This window comes from Fragaria vesca, linkage group LG3 (genome assembly GCF_000184155.1).
Source record: "Fragaria vesca subsp. vesca linkage group LG3, FraVesHawaii_1.0, whole genome shotgun sequence".
Lineage (NCBI taxonomy): Eukaryota > Viridiplantae > Streptophyta > Magnoliopsida > Rosales > Rosaceae > Fragaria > Fragaria vesca.
Window position 1 is genome coordinate 25,778,973 of NC_020493.1, and position 14,567 is coordinate 25,793,539.

Consider the following 14,567-nt stretch of genomic DNA (forward strand, 5'->3'; position numbering starts at 1 on the left):
GAGATTCTGATTTTCTGTTGCAGAGATAGGCCGATCTGTTAGAGCTGGGACATGTTAAATAGTTGTTTTGATTGGTTGAATATAGTGACATTTCAAATTCTAAATGTTCCATGAACTTGGTTAGCAGTATTCTATAAGTTAATTTTGATCAATAGATGTTTCTTCTTATTGCATTCCTAAGCATGCGCCATAATCTATCAAGGTTTAGCACTTCCAATACTTCATCTAAGTAGCTTTCGATGACATATCTCTTTGATATTTTGTTTTCATTGTTCATTAGTACCTTCCTAATAGTTTAAGGGATGTGGTCATTTTCATCTAAGTTCATCTGTTGTAAATACGCTATTGTAAATGTGCCATCGTAATTGTATGCATTATGCATTGCCAGAATGTGATTGAAGCTGATCAAATGCATTGGTGCAATATTCTAACACTTGCAAAACTGAAACTGGAAGCTGAAATTCTGAAAACTGATCAAATGTATGCATTATGTATGAATCATTTGTTTTTCTAATATAATATAAAATACATCTTTTTTTCGAATTAAAATTAAAACTACCATGTTCCTGTCTATGATCTATGCAAGTTTATGTTTGTGAACACTGCTAAATACACTTAGCATCACTATTCCTTAAAATTATCCCTTCTCAATATATATGTCTTGCTGCGTTTCCTCATTTCTGTTCATGATTACCTATATATTCTGATTCAGGGAAAACTAAGATTTCAGTTGCAGAAGTGTTCATTCGTTTCAATGTGACCAGGGGCATACTTTTACCATATAACCTATAATAACAAAGCAATTGGATGGTTTTCTCTACTGCCGGTGTGAGGAGAGGCATACCTATACCCTAAATTATAAGATAGTTTCATATGTATGATGTATCTAATTTCATAGAATTCTTAACAGAAGATGGTTCTTCATGTATCTTTCATGTTCAATTTCAACTGTTTTATTCCATTTGCATTTCCACTTCTACATATAATTTTTTTTACAGTTTTCACTGTTTAGAGTGTTGCCTTAATTATTCTTGCTCTCCACAAAGAACCCTTATATATATTGTCCTTCCACATGGTAAGAAAATATTAAATGAATGAAACTGTCGTACTCCATTAACACAGGCAACGTTGCAAAAAACGCGGCAAGCCACGGGCATCATCCTTGTTTATTTACATGAATGCAAGTTCTTTTTCACACCTGCAATTGGACTGCAAAAGGATGTGAGATACTGTACTACTTTGAATTAATTAAATTTACCATTGTGTATGAAAGGTGTGAATTAGCAAGCATTACCTTTGTCCTGTTTCTATAGAGAATATGAGTTCAGGGACTGTGTCTTTTGTACACAACGATTTTGTTTTTGTCTCTTACTCTCCATCTTACAACTCTGTGTAGTGACAATATGAGAGGAAATTTAACTATATACTATTTTTAGTCGAACCGCCTTACAACTCTGTGTTGTTCTTGATTATAATATCTCTATCGTACACTTCTGACTTTATGTTATTTGTTAATAGGATCTCGAGACCCTGAAGGAGCAGATTGATAGTAAGTTCACCTGATGCTTCATGTTTAAAGTCATCAATCGACTCTCATCTGTCCCAAATGAACAGGTCGTTAATAGAATGGTCACAAATACTAGATCCTGTACGCATGCTTATCTTTAACTCTATTGCACATCCGGCTTAGTTATGAACTCAACATCTAATTACTTTTTAATACTTTACATTAATAAAGAGCTATGAACATACTTGGTTAATCTGATTTTATATTGCAGTTGTTATATTTCATCTGATTATGAATTTGTAAGAGAATTGTGATTTACTGTTATATATGCATGCATGTCTGCTTATATGTACAAGCAAGAGCTACAAATAGTAGTTGGAACTTGGTTATTATCAAAGTAACTCTAAAATCAATAGGGAACTTTAAATCGTACCTTCACCAAATCCATGGCGCATGGCATCTCTGTATCCCTAACTATGTATCTTAAACTTTTTGCAATATCAGCATCCCTCTTTTATTTGCCATTAAATTTCGTATGTTACTGTTCTAGATATTGGCATCATTTGAATTTCATTGTTTAATGATACATTATTGTTTCCTTATCTTGCTACCCAGTTTTTAGTGCCAGCCAACAGCATCCAGATCAACACTGACAGAAAACTACCTTACATTTGAAACAGCAAGGAACTTATGTAAGTCCTTAGTTCAGCGCGTGGGAAGAGAAGAGGTGCGAGTCCAGTTCTATAGCATGACATTGGGGGTTTCTTTTAGTTTTGTAGTTTAACAATGAAATGACCAGTGTATAATGATATTATTAGGAAGCATAATTTAAAAACAGGCGCATATCTGTTACATAACCCGCTGCAACGCGCGGGCATACATCCTAGTTTAACTCTATATTATGCGGCCTTGCGCTGCCTTACTGTTCTTGTCGGGCTTGGGCCTGCATCTTGCCGTTTTCTAATTCTTTTTCTTGCTCTCTCTTGATCTCTCTCAAAACTCCACCGAATCATTTTCCAGATCTCAAGCTCTCCTTCCCTCTCTTTCGTCACTTCCTTCATCGGTTTTGCCCTTTCTCTTGCTCCACACACCTCTGGAAGAATCTGGCCTCCTTTTTTTTCTTTCCAAACAGAAGCATGTAGAGGGAGAGACTAGAGTTGACTGATCGATCGAAGATCAAAGAGTAGACTGATCGATCGAAGATCAAAGAGTAGACTGATCGATCGAAGATCAAATTCGTTAATGTTAGTTCGATTTTGTAATTATTCAAGCCTCCCGATCTTCTTTCTCAAGCCTCCAGATCTTCTTTCTTCTTTGTTAATTATTCTATGCTTGGATTTTGTAACTGAATTTACTGTCAACTCTTTGTTTTTTTATCGGTTACTGTTAGTTCGATTTTGGTTCTTTCTTCTTCTTCTTCGTTGTATCTATCTAGGTTTACCGGTTAAGGTTTGACCGTTGACAATAAGGATGTTGATCCGCAGGAAATCCCTACGGTTTGGCATTCTAAATATCAGTTTCTGGCTGAAATTTGGTTTATATTGGGCAGGTCTCAAATCAGGTATGCTTGACGGGTTTTATTTTTGGGTATTTGGTTTTGTAGGTTGGGTTTAGGGTATTTCAAAATCACAGTATTTGAATGTTGGGTTGATGCTATGGGTATTTTTCTGGTTTTGTAGCTTGTAGTCAAGGTTACTATGATTTTGTTGGTCAGGTTAGGTTATTCCCTTTTTAGTTTGGTAAACAATGTTTTTTTAACTTTCAGTTTCTGTGAGGAGTAGAGGAGGGAGATTGGGTTTCGGTGGAGGGAGAGGGAGAGGCAGAGAGACAGTTTCTGGCGGGATGTCGAGAGGGGGAGGAACTGGGGGACTAGAGGTAGGGAGCATGAGATGGAGTATGGTGATGTTAGGGAGAGGTATAGGGATTGGTTTTTGTATGTAAGCTGTAAATTGGGTTTCTTTACTTGATATGATATGAGTTTCTTTTAGTTTTTTGAAAGTGTACTTTTGATCCCCGTTAATCAATTGATCTTCTTACTGATCTCAATGTCCCACTACTGTTAATTTTGCAGGTCTCCCTCTCCATCGCCTCATTTTCTATGTTTGAAGCTTCCATAGCATTCTGGATAGTGTCTGAATTGTGGTCTTTGAGGTCATTTGATCAAATAGGAATATCTGATTGATGTGGCACCCTTTTGATCAAAATAGAAGATCTGATTGAGCAATCAGATATCTTTCTTTCAGATTTTATTTGAGTTGGGTTTTGTGGAATTAGATATGAGAAGGGAGTAGAGGGAGAGTAGCTAACTTTGATTTTTCATTTTAAAGTTTACACAGAAGATTGTGAATAGTGATTGGGTTCTGAGTTCCATATTTTCTTCTTATTCTTTCTGTACAAATTGTGTTCCCAGAAAAATTATAACATTTTTTGGGAGTTGAATGGTAAGTTGATTGTTAGGAATTCTAATTGCTGCCTTTCTTATCACCATCGAGTCTATAGGCTTGAAAAATGGAATTTGCTATGTCTTGATGGTTAATGAGTTTTGTGTGAATGAATTTGCTCCCATTTAGTTTTTTTATCTGAGATTTGTTTTTATTCTGCTTTTCATATCAAGTTATGGTCATTGGAATTTGAATAGGGATCTGGAAGTATTAGTTCATGTCTACATGTTTTCCACACTTCTACCATTTCATGTGTAGCCTGTTTTTCCTAATTTAATAGATATGTTGTTTTGTTGTGCATGTAGGTAGTAGTTCATAATAGGTGATTTATTACATTATTGCTTTGGTTCTCCATAAGTCTTTAATGAAGTGCCAGAGCTATAGAATTAGTGTCCAATATGCTTTGTGCTATTTGGAGAGATCATTGCATCAAATCATTAACAAATCAATGGACTGCTTGCATTGCTTGTATTTCAATCTTGGTGATCATTGTCCTTATATGCGTCTTCTTGAATCATTCACGGTACTAGTGTGAACTGTATAGGCTCTTCTTGGGGGTTGTCAGCTATTGGTGCTATTGAAGGTATCAGCAAGTTCAAGTTTGTGACTGGATCAGTTATCTGCCTCCTTGAACAAGACTTGATGGATTGTAACAAAGGCCTCACAACTAGAGGCTGCAGGAGGCTGCAGGGGCGAACAAGTAAGCATTGCATTTCATACACTAAAAGTGGTGAAATTTTACAGCTGCTTCAACTATTTAAGTATTTCTTTCTAACCATTGATGCTTTGAACACAATACGTGTAAGACAGTTGATCAGATGGCGGCATCTCAGAGTCTAGATGAGTTGCTAAACTAAGTGAAGTTATGGGGGTACATATCTTCATTTTCTGATAATATTCCCGACTATTAGCAAAGAGGAGTAGGTCGAATAGTGAATGATTTTTTTTCCCTACACAGAGCACTTACTTGATGAAGTTTTTTTTACTGTTAAATCACTTACCTTCTGTTCTTTGTTTATACAGGGAGCATTGGAACTCATGATGGGAAAGGTAGTGGACTGCAATTTTTGGTGAATTTCTGCATGGGTGATCTAATACGGAAAATGGATTGTTAGTTTCTTTTATATGTATGCTTTAGTGTATGTGTTCAGTTTCAAAAAATCGATTTTGCTTCTTGAAGTTGCAAGGTAATGTGACCTTCGGATGCCTTCTATGTTTTCGTACGTAGAGCAAGAAGTCATAGATTGTTCCAAATTTGGTAAGTATATTGTTAGTAACTTCATGCTATGATTAGATGAAATCTGATAAACAATTGGTACTAGGCATTGATCGTAACTGCTACTGCTATTTGGTTTCAGATGGTAATGGCCGATTATCATTGTGTTGATTCCAAGCTTCTTTGAGGTCAACGATCTTCAGGTACAAATCAATTTTGAGTATAAGAAGAAACACTTTCTTTTAACATTGTTTTGTTTTACTACCTGTGATGATATTTTGATTTTTGGGTGCAGAAAGTGACCGAAAGAAGATATGAAGAAGCTGAAGGTGATGCCGCAAGTTAGGAGCATAAAATCATTGTGTAATTCAGAGAAAGACTGATTAGTCCTCAGATTTCGTCATTTTCGCATATATTTTATTTTATGTAAGTAGATTTAGTTACTTTTTGTTAATCAAACCTTGAAATGTTACTATTTTCTGTTCCGCTGCATCGCGCAGGTTTTCATCAGATTGTATTTTGCTTCATTTATGTGTTAACCATGGACTAATTAAATGTGTTGCAACTCATCCAGGGTGTGAACAAAGTGGATAGCGAGTGTTTGGGGACTACTTATGGAAAAGGTATGCGGGATTAACAGAAAAACAGAAATAGCTAGATCGATGAAATCTTTGCTTAATTTGGGCATCATTATGTGTTGATTATTACAATGGCTTCATTTGCGCAACATTATCTCTGATGAATCTGACTTTGTCAGGGAATTATTGTCCGATTATTGGAAGAACATCAATTAAATATACTTTGTACATTATCAAGTCCTTCAAGACCAAGGCAAAAAAAAAAAACTGTATTGATTATTATAATGGCCTCAAAGAAAGAAAACTTTGCTTTCAATTTCTTGATATATATTTCATAATTGCTTAATCTGAGTTTCAATTTGTAAATCATACTGATTAACAGATTATATACTTAGTTGTTGATTATAAGTGAGATTGAGGTCAAGTATTTTTCTTTTGGCGCTCTATTTTAAGGGTGTTGAAAGTCTTTGACGGTTTCATTTGATGATACATTTGCAAGAACAACTTTATTAACAATTCGTATGTTTCAGATTTCGATATTGTGGAGATGAATCCTTTTGCATTGGCTGATGGAAAGCCATATCCTTTGGATATGAGAGGTGAGCTGGATGACAATGGTGCTTTCAAGAACTTCGCTAACTGCATTCAATTTCTGTTGTTATTACCCTCGCTACTCACTGCTCTGTTAGTTGACAAAAGCCATATGATACTAATGTTTATTCTGTTTTAGCTTTGTTTCGGGTGGGATAATAACAACAGATACTATCTAATGTTTCTTCTGTTTTAGTACAATGCTGTGTGTTTCCCTCATTCTTTTGTTCTCATCCAAATTCACTTTTATGAGTCCAACGCAGAAGTTTATTCATGGACTAGATGAGAACTACAAACAGATGCCTTACCTCATCAATGATTGTTTTCATGCAGGATTTGGGTTATATGCAATATTAGTTTCTTTCAATGTTCGGAAGGCAATAACCCCATGTTCATAGGGAAATACCTCTCATTAATTAGATAATATCCGTTTACTATCCCGCTTTAATCAGGTTCATTTGTCAATTGCTTGCAGACATGTGCATCTTTGAAATTTACAGTTCTGAACCCTGAGTGAAGAATCTGGACAATGGTTGCAGGAGGAGGTGCAAGAGTTATATACACGGACATGGTGTGTTCAATTAAGATTCAGAAATTTAACTGGATTTGAACCTGCTACTTATGAACCTTTGATTTTTCGTGACATTGATTGCTCACACTAAGTATATTCTTTGATCAGGTTGGACGTATTGGCTCCGCTCATGAGTTTGGAAACCATTGAATATGGTGGAGGACTAATGAGGAGTAGGATGTGGTCTTGAAGTATCCCAGAGTTGTTGATGTAAGAACTCTTTCACTCTTAGCATTATATCCGTGTATCCAACCTAGATAAAATGCTACTTTATTTCTAATTCCAATTGGTTTGATGACGAGCTGTGTAACCTGTAATATGTACTTGGAGGAGTATCAGATTAGGAAAGTTTGTGAACATAAAGAGCCGGTGGTTTAGTGGTGTATATACACAGTTCTTGATCTGTAAACAGAGCAATCACATAGGGGCACTCAAAGTCCTCTTCAAGAACCAGTTGCAACAATCTCAGGTTGAGCATCAGCTTCGCCCGGAAGTTGTAATACAAAGTCATCTTCGCCATCCCAATATTCTACGTCTTTATGGCTACTTTTATGATCAGGTATAGTGCTCATAGGTGGCTTATGTTTACACCAAATAGAACGTCTCCTAGGTAATGGAACCACGATGGTACGAGTTTATTGCAGAAACGAGTTTATTTGATATTGGAATATGCCACCAAAGGTGAACTATACAAGGAACTCCAGAAGTGTAAATACTTTAGTGAAAGACACCGTAAGTTTTTTTGTGGTGACGAATTCATTCTCTTTCAGTTTATAGAATAGAAATTTTGAAGTTTTCTTTTCGTATGAGGTATTTGCAGTATGTTGCATCATTGGCCCGAGCACTTAATTCATCTAGATATCAAACCAGAAAACCTTCTCATTGGTCAACAGGTGCTGAATACCTTACTATGCTGCTGTATGTTTCCTTTTTATGACTTATTGATGCATACTTGTTGCTTATCATGTCAATGTGGATTTCTAATGTCAGGGTGAACTCAAGATAGCAGATTCAGTGCATACATTCAATCACAGTCGGACCATGTGTGGCACTCTTGATTACCCCCGTCCTGAGATGGGTATGTTAAAAGCCAAGAAATAGTGTTTTGAAAACCAGTGCTTTTATGTGCTCTAATGTCTCTGTATTTCTTATCCTTTTCTTTCGGTTCTATCCATTTTTTATTTTTTTTTTTCATTTTCAGTGTAAAGCCGATTAGATATCTTTGAGTGAAAATCTATGGAGGATTTGTTAACATGTGCCTGGTTGATTTTGGGCGGGATCCAAATTTTAGTTTTTCAGGTGTATTCTTGATGTTGTTATGCTCGACTTTATTGGCTTTTGTGTCTGCATTTGAATTTTTATTGTGTTTTCATTTGAATTTTTTTTGGTGGCATGAAATTTGGTGTTTGAATGCAAAGAGTGCAATATAAATTTTCCCCAAGACGGATTCGTGGGACTATAGATTTGGGAAGTTTCCCAATCCTCTGCTCAGATCGAATCGATAAGTTGAGTGCTTTTGAATTTTCAAATTTTTTCATTCCGTTTTTGTGTGGTTTTTATACTATTTGTGATTGAGCTTATCATTTCAAGATGGATAACCGTTCCCATTACCTGATTTGAGCTGATTCGGCGTGTTCTGCTGTCTAGGACCTCAATGATCAATTCCAGTATATAGCTAGCTGATTTGATTTTCATTTATTAGCAATTTATCAGGTAAAGTTACTACAGTTTACATGCAATATACTCAAATAAAGAAACTGTTTCTTTCTTTATGAGTTTCAATCTGATTTTCATTTCTTTCTTCTCTTTTCTACCGAGTACCGCCGAATACTAATTGGAGAGATAACTGGACCTGGCTGGACACTAAAGATGGTGAATGTAAGTACTAGCTCAATTGCTTTGATCTTGGGCAGTCACTATCTTTTCAAACGTAGGCATTGTTATCCTGTGGTTTTAAATGCTTTTATCTGGCTAATTATCTTTTTAAGTTAAATAAGTTCTATTAAACTTTTCAAGTCTGCAGATTTAAATGAAAGTTTGCAAGGCTGGGAGAAAACTATAGTTCATTTTTGTTTTTTTCTCTCTTAAAAAAACAATGCCTACACTTAGCTGAATAAATACTATACATTTAATCTTCGCATGTGCATTTTCCTAATTATGATCATGAAAAAATATATATTGCTTTGATTATGAGCTAAACAGTTTCATCAACGGTTAAACATACAAAGACAAGCACTATCGAAGATTGAGCTCGACTATGGCTACTAATGTTTTGAACAAATATGACGTTCACATGATTTTTTTTAACCATTAGGAGAGTGAATCAATAGTAAAAGACATGCTCAATGACGTTCACATTATGATTTTTTGTTTGTGTTTTGGTCATCTTCCTGTCTCTGTTGTAAAAAAAAGCTTTGGTCTGAGTTCGGGATTCAATAATGTTTCTTGTCCGTATGTTGTCTACTGCATCAAAGTGACCTGCGTACCACCTATCACGTACCCTTACCATTGTTTTTGCAATATTTACGTCAATAGCTCATTTTGGGGGCAAATTTTCATTTGTAAGCCAACGGGATGTCGGTTGTTGGCTTTTGATTTCCTTGAGTTAGCTATCGTATTTGCATGGAGCCTAATATGTTTTACAGTTGTAATAGTACTTTACCTCTAAGGAGGTGGAATTTCTCTGAGTTTCTGTATTTCTTTCTCTCTTTTTTTGGTTACAAGGGGTGCCTAAAAGGCACAGCAAAAAGGAAAAAAGAAACCAAATGATAAAGCAATTGCCGGTTCTTCTGGCCTTAGAATCAGAACTCAAATCATCTAGGAAAGCCTGGGCAGCATGAGCAGGAGGATTATCGAAGCAGACCAAACCAAGCTCATGAGAAATGCACTTTATGTATTTCTTTCTGTTTGGAAGATTTATCCTCTCAATTGCTTCTGTGAATTTTCTTTTGGTAAAGGTGCGTTGACTAAATTTAGTGTAACATTTTATTCTTTTCTTATTATTATCTAAAACTATGTAATTTAGATCACCATATTTTATCATTGAAGTTGCATGCAGGTCACTGATTTTTTATTTAACAAATGCAATCACAATCTTGAAGGTTTCAATCCTTTGTGTTAGATCAAGGTGAGTTTGTGAGAAAGAATATATGGAGTAAGTATTTAAAATTTCTTATGGAATTGCTAAAATACTTTACTTATTAATTTTAGCATCTAAAATTGGTGTTGTCCTTCATGATTCCTAGGATTGCTCAGGTGAAGAGTGTTACTGGCAGCTAGATATGGTGTGTTATTCTTGGGGTATCAGAAAGTTTTTTATTGGGTTTTTAAATATTCCCTTAAATGTAATTCGTGTTTGTATACTCAGGTTGGTACTTTTGGGGAAGCTGTGTAGCTCAAGCAAAGACTAGAGCTTGGACAGATTGGTGACAAGGGTGCAGTAAAGATGAGTATTGTTAGAACTCTGTTGTATTTTTTTATCTGATTTAAGTTCCAATTTTGCTTTTATAAAGTATGCATAAGTCTAATAGAGACTTCAATTAGATATAAGTATTGATGTGAGCTCAATTAGTTTATTATATTGATAGTAATGAATTGAGGTTCTCCATTTTTCAGATGTAGGTGATTTTTTTTTTCCGCTGTGAATATATTGCCTGCCTTTTTATTTTGGTTTTGAATAGGGAGGGTTTTATTAGAGAGACATAGAGAAAGGAACATTAGGGAGGGAGTGCAGAATCAAAAATGGCTCTAGAGACGGTGGAGGGTGGCGGACTAATCATACTGTTGCTTTGGTCTTTGACCTCACTCACCAACTTATACACCATGGTATGGTATGAATCTATTCTTCTACTGCTACGGCTCTCAGAGACACTATAGTTAAGCGTAGCGATGTACTATTTAGCCTTGTAATTTTCTTTTTATTTGAAAAATTTACTTGTTAACTGTTGTAGCACTGCGGTGCTATACATTCAATATTTATGTCATAGCTGCTCTTCACAGCAGTTTTCAAGTGAAAAATTTCTGTAGTACTCATATGCAAGCTTCTTGATTTCAGGATGTCCATGACAGGTTTCGAACCGAATCTCATTCCCAGGCTACAGGCTGTTTTAATGAGTGTTTCTTATTATCACTTGCATCGTGCAAAGCATGTGTGGTTATGGATGATGAACTGAATATTCTACCAATTTCATCTCACATAAGGTCAATTACCCCAGTTTCAGTTAAAGAGGTAACTTTGTTTTTGGTAGAACATGTTTTGTGATATGCAAAATTGCAAGCTAAAATTATTTAATTTGTCTGTAATGTGCATGTTCAATGTGCTTTATTTATTCACCGTTCTTATTGGGGTAGCTTGTAGGAGAAAGTTTATTTAATTTGTCTGTAATGTGCTTGTTATGATGAAGCTTTAATAACTGATTTGTTATTCTGGATCAACAGGACTCTGAAGGGATATCAGAGTCAGAAAGGGAATTGAAGGATCTAAAAGAACAACTAAGTGATGCCTGCCCTGTCGGCCCTTTAATAAAGAAATGTTGCACGCTTGACCAGGTATACATCTCTTGTCTGACTGTTACCTGTAATCTTTGAACAGGGTAATGCTGTTGCTACATTTCTAGATGCAATATTGGATAAGGCACTCCGTACTGTTGCCTTGCGTGCTGCTTGTGGCCGTGGGAAGTCAGCTGCACTTTGCTATTGCTGCAGAGTAATTGCAGGGTATTGAAATTGTTTGAATCTTAAAACATACAAATGCATGCAACAAATTTCATCTTGGAAGCTGATTATTGTTGGATATTTATACGTTTGCAGGTATTCAAATATCTTTGTAATTGCACTGAACCCCGAGAACTTAAAGACCTTGTTCGAATTTGTTTACAAGGGTTTGGATGCATTGGATTATAAGGTGAAGTATCTCTCTATTCCCATGGGTGGCAAAGATAGGCAAATGATTGTCAGAGACAGGGGCAAGGTTGGATTCATAAAAGATTTCTTGGGAGGGCCGAACATCCACTTGTACTTTAAGATGACCAATATTTTAAAACAGAAGTAAATAATTACACTGAATGCGTTCAGGGAATTTAATGTACCACCATATGCCTTTTCAACCATCAACATAAAAGAAACTGCTGTTTTATTGGTACACCGGCTTTCAAAGTACTTTAAATTTATTTCTCAACCAAATGAAAGTTCTCACGTCATTTCTTATAAAATACTTGTTCTGCTGTTTCTTACTGATGGATTTTCAGAAACACTAATTAATATTGAGCGATGACTGATGTATATTTTTTTTCTCTTCCCCGATCTTGCATGTGTTAGTTGTCTTCAGAATGAATGAAGGGGTTCTCATTTTGCATGCACGGATCAAGAGCCTTATCATTAACAGACCAATTCCGGTATTGGTTTTTTATTTGAGGAAACCAATTGGTAAGTCCATAAGTGTTTTTCATCTCAGCCCTCCATTTGCATTCTCTAATCTGGGCCATTGGTTCTAGGTATATTGGGTAAAAACCCTAACCTCTCTTCCTTAGCTGTTTTCTATCGCGAGAGAGACCTGTCCACAGAGAGAGGGAGAGCGACGCCACCCAGCTCAGGGCTCCTCCGCCGCCGTCGGACCAGCACTGGACGATCGGCGACCGTCGTTCAACTTGCCTCTCTCTTCTTTACTTCCTCCTGCCCACCGATTCGTTATACAACCATCATAGAGGGAGATCGAACCAGCTGAAGCAAGACTGTTCGTTGTTTTCCGACGGCGACGGCGACAGCAACAGCGAGGGGTAGGGTTCTTCTCCTCCCGTTTTCTTCGATTCCATGTCTTTAATCTTTTGATTCGTAAACCCTTTCTTCTGTTTTTGGGTTTTCACGGCGTATCTCCAGCGACCGAGTTCTTGACATTTCCGGCCTCTCCTCCATGTTCCGACGAGCAAGGTTACTTCTTGACGGACCCAGCGGCCGAGTGGAGGAGGTGGTTGGAGTTTGGTAGCAGATGGAATTTTTCTGGTCGGGACAGTAAGAGGCAGAGGGCTGCAGGTCGATCTCTGGCAAGGAGAGGTTGCTGGGTTCTAGTGGTGAGCTGATTGGAGGTAAGGATTACGTTTTGATCGGCTGTGTTGCAGTTATTGAGTTTAGTTGTGGCTGAAATCGTTGTTGTGGGTGTTGTTTGTCAAGAACTTGGTGTTTTGAAGAATACGAGGAGGTCATGGCCAATTTCCAGCAAGTGGCCGGAATCCGGCAATCGATTCCGGCGAAGGAGCAGTTTTTCCGGCAGTAGCCGATGAGGTAGTTTTCGAGGACTTTCTTTCTAATTCGAACTGTAGTTCCGAAAAGGGGAAAATTCAATAGGGAAGGTAGTTCTGCGTTTTCGGGTTACAGGTATAATTATTGATATGTTTTCTTTCAAAGCAAGTGTTTAATTCTTGACCAAAAAAAAAAAAGCAAGTGTTTAATTAGAATTACGTTGGGGTTTATAAGGTGTATTTGATCCAATCGTTATTGTACTAAAGCATGTTGCTTTTCAATTTTTGGTGGGTTTTTGTGGGTTCAGATTATATATGGCGTTGATAGTGCAATGTGCATTGGTTATAAATTGGGTGTTTGTTTTCGAAAGTTTGTGAATATAAAAAGCTGGTCTTAAATTGGTTTATGGAGTTGATCTTCTATAGCCATTGATGATAGGAACTGCACTGGTTAGCCTATATAGGTGATCAGATGTTGATGATATACTGATTTTTGTAAACTTTTCTCTAGAAATGTAGAGAGGAGATGAGATTTGTGTATAACGTGCTTTATTATCAAATGATGTGGAATGTCCTTTTGCAATTTTAAGTTGGGAATGAGTGTTTGCTATGCATCATCGTGGTGTTGTATCTCTCTGTTTACCTACTTTTAGTGGTGTGTGTACACAGTTCTTGATCTGTATCTATGCCTGAAACAGAGCAATCACATAGTGGCACTCAAAGTCCTCTTCAAGAACCAGTTGCAACAATCTCAGGTTGAGCATCAGCTTCGCCCGGAAGTTGAAATACAAAGTCATCTTTGCCATCCCAATATTCTACGTCTTTATGGCTACTTTTATGATCAGGTATAGTGCTCATAGGTGGTTTATGTTTGCACCACATTGAACGTCTCCTAGTTAATGGAACCACGATGGTACGAGTCACTCACCCGCAGTGGAATTTTGATTATTGCAAAAACGAGTTTATTTGATATTGGAATATGCCGGCAAAGGTGAACTATACAAGGAACTCCTAAAGTGTAAATACTTTAGTGAAAGACGTGCAGCCACGGTAAGTTTTTGTGTGGTGACGAATTCATTCTCTTTCAGTTGTTTATAGAATAGAAATTCTTAAGTTTTTTTTCGTATGAGGTATTTGCAGTATGTTGCATCATTGGCCCGAGCACTTAATTCATCTAGATATCAAACCAGAAAACCTTCTCATTGGTCAACAGGTGCTGAATACCTTACTATGCTGTTATATGTTTCCTTTTTATTACTTATTGATGCATACTTGTTGCTTATCATGTCAATGTGGATTTCTAATGTCAGGGTGAACTCAAGATAGCAGATTTGGGGTGGTCAGTGCATACATTCAATCACAGTCGAACCATGTGTGGCACCCTTGATTACCCGACTCCTGAGATGGGTATGTTAAAAGACAAGAAATAG

The 14,567-nt window shown here is 36.7% G+C and overlaps 1 protein-coding gene and 1 pseudogene across 2 annotated transcripts in view; both read left to right on the forward strand.

Moving 5' to 3' along the window:
• The window catches only part of LOC101295032, a 17,805-nt pseudogene extending 9,273 nt beyond the window's left edge, over positions 1-8,532 (forward strand). The window contains exons 4-15 of the transcript XR_184398.1: positions 3,057-3,068; positions 3,187-3,198; positions 3,289-3,451; positions 4,493-4,648; positions 4,972-5,058; positions 6,273-6,341; positions 6,873-6,904; positions 7,317-7,463; positions 7,549-7,640; positions 7,698-7,797; positions 7,895-7,982; positions 8,106-8,532. The product of XR_184398.1 is annotated as a serine/threonine-protein kinase akt-1-like (transcript). The remainder of the gene's footprint in view (positions 1-3,056; positions 3,069-3,186; positions 3,199-3,288; positions 3,452-4,492; positions 4,649-4,971; positions 5,059-6,272; positions 6,342-6,872; positions 6,905-7,316; positions 7,464-7,548; positions 7,641-7,697; positions 7,798-7,894; positions 7,983-8,105) is intronic.
• Positions 8,533-10,545: 2,013 nt separating this feature from the next.
• On the forward strand, positions 10,546-14,567 carry LOC101295321 (UPF0202 protein At3g57940-like). The gene is made up of 7 exons (XM_004296213.1): positions 10,546-10,729; positions 10,959-11,132; positions 11,342-11,452; positions 11,496-11,620; positions 11,714-11,873; positions 13,836-13,982; positions 14,448-14,567. Exons 1-7 carry the CDS (start codon positions 10,646-10,648, stop codon positions 14,565-14,567), a joined length of 921 nt encoding a protein of 306 aa, XP_004296261.1. The 5' UTR covers positions 10,546-10,645.